Consider the following 3747-nt stretch of genomic DNA (forward strand, 5'->3'; position numbering starts at 1 on the left):
CGCGGACCCTGTGACTTTAGGGGCCGGCCGAAGCCGATCCAGGCGGTGATTGGTGGTTTATTCTAACTCTAGAGGATGAGCTCATCCGGAGCCAATGACTAGCATTGCACCGCTAGAACCCTGCACCAGGATGGAGGAAGGGAAGCAGCCGCAGGCTCAAGGCCGCCCAGCGGGCTGAAGTGGCGGCGGTGACTGGGGTAGGTACAAGGCTGTGGCAGGAACGAATGTTGCCTGGCTCTTCCTCCACCTTGCGCCCTCTCCCTAGCTCCCAACAGCCAGGCCCTGCGAAACGTGCACCTTGTGCGCGGGGCATCGCGGACCCGACGCACCTCGGTGCAGCTCTTCCCAGTGGGATGGCCCCTGAAGCCGGCCCGGTTACCCCTGAGCACAGACCCCAGAGCCACATGTCTCCCTGGGCTCGGTGAAAGAGGCAAGGTGCAGCCTCCTGGTCGCATCCTAGCCTGGATACAGCTCTCCAGTGTCTTATGGATGTGGGTTCCTCGTTGTGAAACCATGTCCTGCTCCTCCCTGTGGCCTGGGGTTGGGAGTTCCGGGTTCTTCACCTGCCCAGTGGGATTGAGAGAGCAAATGAGTGAGTTCTGGTGATCTGCTGACCTCTCAGAGCCTTTTCCAGTCCTGCAGCCACTGGGCACTCAACACACACTGCTCAGGGAGGAGGCCACATGGCCTCCTGGACTTCACAGAGGTGGAGGCAAGAGGACCGAGGCAGCCCCTCCAACCCAATGTAACTCTGTCTGCTCAGCGGGCAGTCGTGACTGTACCCAGGGGCTCAGTGCAAGGAGTGGGGTGGCAGCCCGAGGATGGGGAGTGACAGTGTGTGTGGGAGTCTCACTCAGTGACCCCAGACCTAAGTCATCAGTACAGATCCAAATGCAGTAAAGCAAGACTACTGTCTCTGTCCAGGGAGGTGCTAGCTGAACTGATCCCCAGAGGAGGAGTGAGGAAGTGGGGTGGCCTCCCGAGTTTTAACATGTATTGGACACAGCTTCTGAATCAGCAATGTTCCCAGCTCTCTGCAATGCTCAATCCATTACAGGGGCTCAAGAAGTCCTTGCCCGAGGTCTGACTCTGCTCTGACCTCCACTAAGGAAGCCCAGTGAAGGCACCTTCCACATTAGCTCTAATTCCTGAAGTTGTCTCCCCAACATTCAATGGAGGAAATGGAGGTTCGTATAGGGCTATCACTCCCAGATGCCCACTCCCAACATGTCTACCCATTCCAGGTCACAACCGCGGGGCAGTCATGAGCCTGGTAGCCTGCGAGTGTCCGCCTGGCCCTGGTCTAGAGCCTGAACCCTTCTCCCGAGCCCGGACCCAGGCCCACATGTACTTGGAGCAGATTCGAAATCATGTGGCCCCCGGGGCGCCCGAAATGACCAAGCGTGACTACCTGGTGGATGCAGCCACACAAATCCGTCTGGCCCTAGAGCGTGATGTCAGTGAGGACTATGAGGCGGCCTTCAACCACTACCAGAACGGTGTGGATGTATTGCTCCGTGGCATGCATGGTGCGGAAAGCAGCGGGCGGAGTGGGGCCAGTGGGCCACAGTAGGTCCATCCACATTGGGTGAGCCAGCACTAGGCTGGCCCTGCATGTCCTCCATGAGGGACAATAAGAATAACTAGGATTTATTAAGCAGTAGCCCTCATGGGGCTGCGAGTTAGATGTTGAGCTACTAACCTCAAGATTGGCAGTTCAAACCCACCTGCTGCTCTAAGGAGTAAGGTTTACAATCTCAAAACTCTAAAGGAACAGTTCTATTTTGTCCTTTAGATGGATATGAGTCAGAATAGACTCAATGGCAGTGGATTTTGATGTTGTCTACGAGGCAAATTATGAGTTGTGCAAACTGTTTGCATTAAATTGCTAACCTAAAGGTTGACAGTTTGAACCCACCCAGCAATACTGAGGAAGAAAAGACCTGGCAATGTGTTTATAGTAAGATTATGGCCAAAAAAACCCTATGAAGCAGTTCTCTGCAATGCATGGCGTCTCCATGAGTCAAAATCAACTGATGGTAACTAACAACATATACCAGGCACTGTTCCAAGAACTTTAATTGGATCTATTCATGTAAGCCTGACAGTAATAGAAACAACTGTTGGACATTGTTGTTGTTGTCATTGTTAGGTACCATTCAGTCGGTACCGACTCATAGTGACCTTATGCACACAGACCTAAACACTGCCCGGTCCTGCGCCAACCTTACAATCGTTGATACACCTGAACCCATTGCTACTGTCACTGTGCCATTCCATCTCGTTGGAGGTCTTCCTCTTTTGCCCTGATCCTCCACTTTACCAACTATGATGTCCTTCTAAAGGGACTGGTCCTTCCTGATATGTCTGAAATATGAAGAGATAAAACCTGGCCATCCTGGCTTCTAAGGAGCAGTCTGGCTGTACTTCTTCCAACACTAATTTGTTTGTTCTTCTGGCAGTCAATACTTGTAATATTCTCCTCCAACATCATAACTCAAATGCATCAAATCTTCTACAGTCTTCTTTATTCACTGTCCAGCTTTCACATGCATATGAGGTTATTGAAAACACCACGGCTTGAGTCAGGCACAACTTAGTCCTCAAAAAAAAGTTTGTTCTTCAACACTTTTAGGAGATCTTGTGTAGATTTTTTTAATGCAATATGATGTTTGATTTCTTGACTACTGATTCCATGAGTGTTGATGGTTGATCGGAGCAAAATGGACTCTGTTGACAACTTCAGTCTTCAAATATAGATGTTGTTTATTGGTCCAGTGGTGAGGATTTTAATTTTTTTTACTTTGAGGTGCAGCCCATACTAAAGGGTGTGGACTTTGATCTTCATCAGTAAGTATTTTAAGTCCTCTTTACTTTCAGCAAGCAAGGTTATATCATCTGCATATCTCAGGTTGTTAATGAGTCCTCTTCCAATCTTGATGCCACATTCTTCTTCACATAATCCAGTTTCTCAAAGTATTTGCTCAGCATACAGATTGAATAAGTGTGGTGAAAGAATACAACCCTGGAGTACACCTTTCCTATTTTTAAACCATTCAGTGTTCCTTTGTTCTGTTTGAACAACTGCCTGTTGGTTCATATACAGGTGTCTCATGAGCACAATTAGGTGTTCCAGAGTACTCATTCTTCACAAAGTTGCCCATGCTTGTCACGATCCATACAATCGAAAGCCTTTGCATAGTCAATAAAGCACAGGTAAATATCTTTCTGGTATTCTCTATTTTCAGCCAATATCCGTCTGATGCCAGCAATTATATACCTCATTCCACATCCTCTTCTGAATCTGGCTTGAACCTCTGGTAGTTCCCTGTCTAAAGATAATTGCAAACGCTTTTGGATTATCTTTACCAAATTTTACTTACATGGGATACTAATGATATTGTCTGATGATTTCCACATTCCATTTGGTCACCTTTCTATGGAATGGCCATGAATATGGGTGTCTTCCAATCAGTTGGCCAGGTAACTGTCCTCCACATTTCTTGGCATAGATGAATGAGTGCCTCCAATGCCGCATCAGTTTGCTGAAAGATATCAATTTGTATTCCATCAATTTGGAATCTTGTTTTTTGGCTCTTTTTTTTTTTTTCTTCAGACTCAAGTAAATTTTAATGAATGCTTTTTTGGTAATTATAACATAGTTTAGTGACAATATTAGTTTTTTGTTTTAAGTTTTTATTGTGAATTATGTGATAGTTTACATGAGAAATTAGCTTTACATTCATA

General features: G+C 47.1%; 1 protein-coding gene across 1 annotated transcript in view; it reads left to right on the forward strand.

The window, feature by feature from the left end:
* Nucleotides 1-1264: 1264 nt before the first annotated feature.
* Nucleotides 1265-3747, forward strand: part of RPS6KL1 (ribosomal protein S6 kinase-like 1) — a 19369-nt gene continuing 16886 nt past the window's right edge. The window contains exon 1 of the mRNA XM_006865524.1: nucleotides 1265-1529. Within this exon, the coding sequence (XP_006865586.1) occupies nucleotides 1265-1529 (265 nt within the window). The remainder of the gene's footprint in view (nucleotides 1530-3747) is intronic.

This window comes from Chrysochloris asiatica, unplaced genomic scaffold, assembly GCF_000296735.1.
Source record: "Chrysochloris asiatica unplaced genomic scaffold, ChrAsi1.0 scaffold00079, whole genome shotgun sequence".
Taxonomy (NCBI): Eukaryota; Metazoa; Chordata; class Mammalia; order Afrosoricida; family Chrysochloridae; genus Chrysochloris; species Chrysochloris asiatica.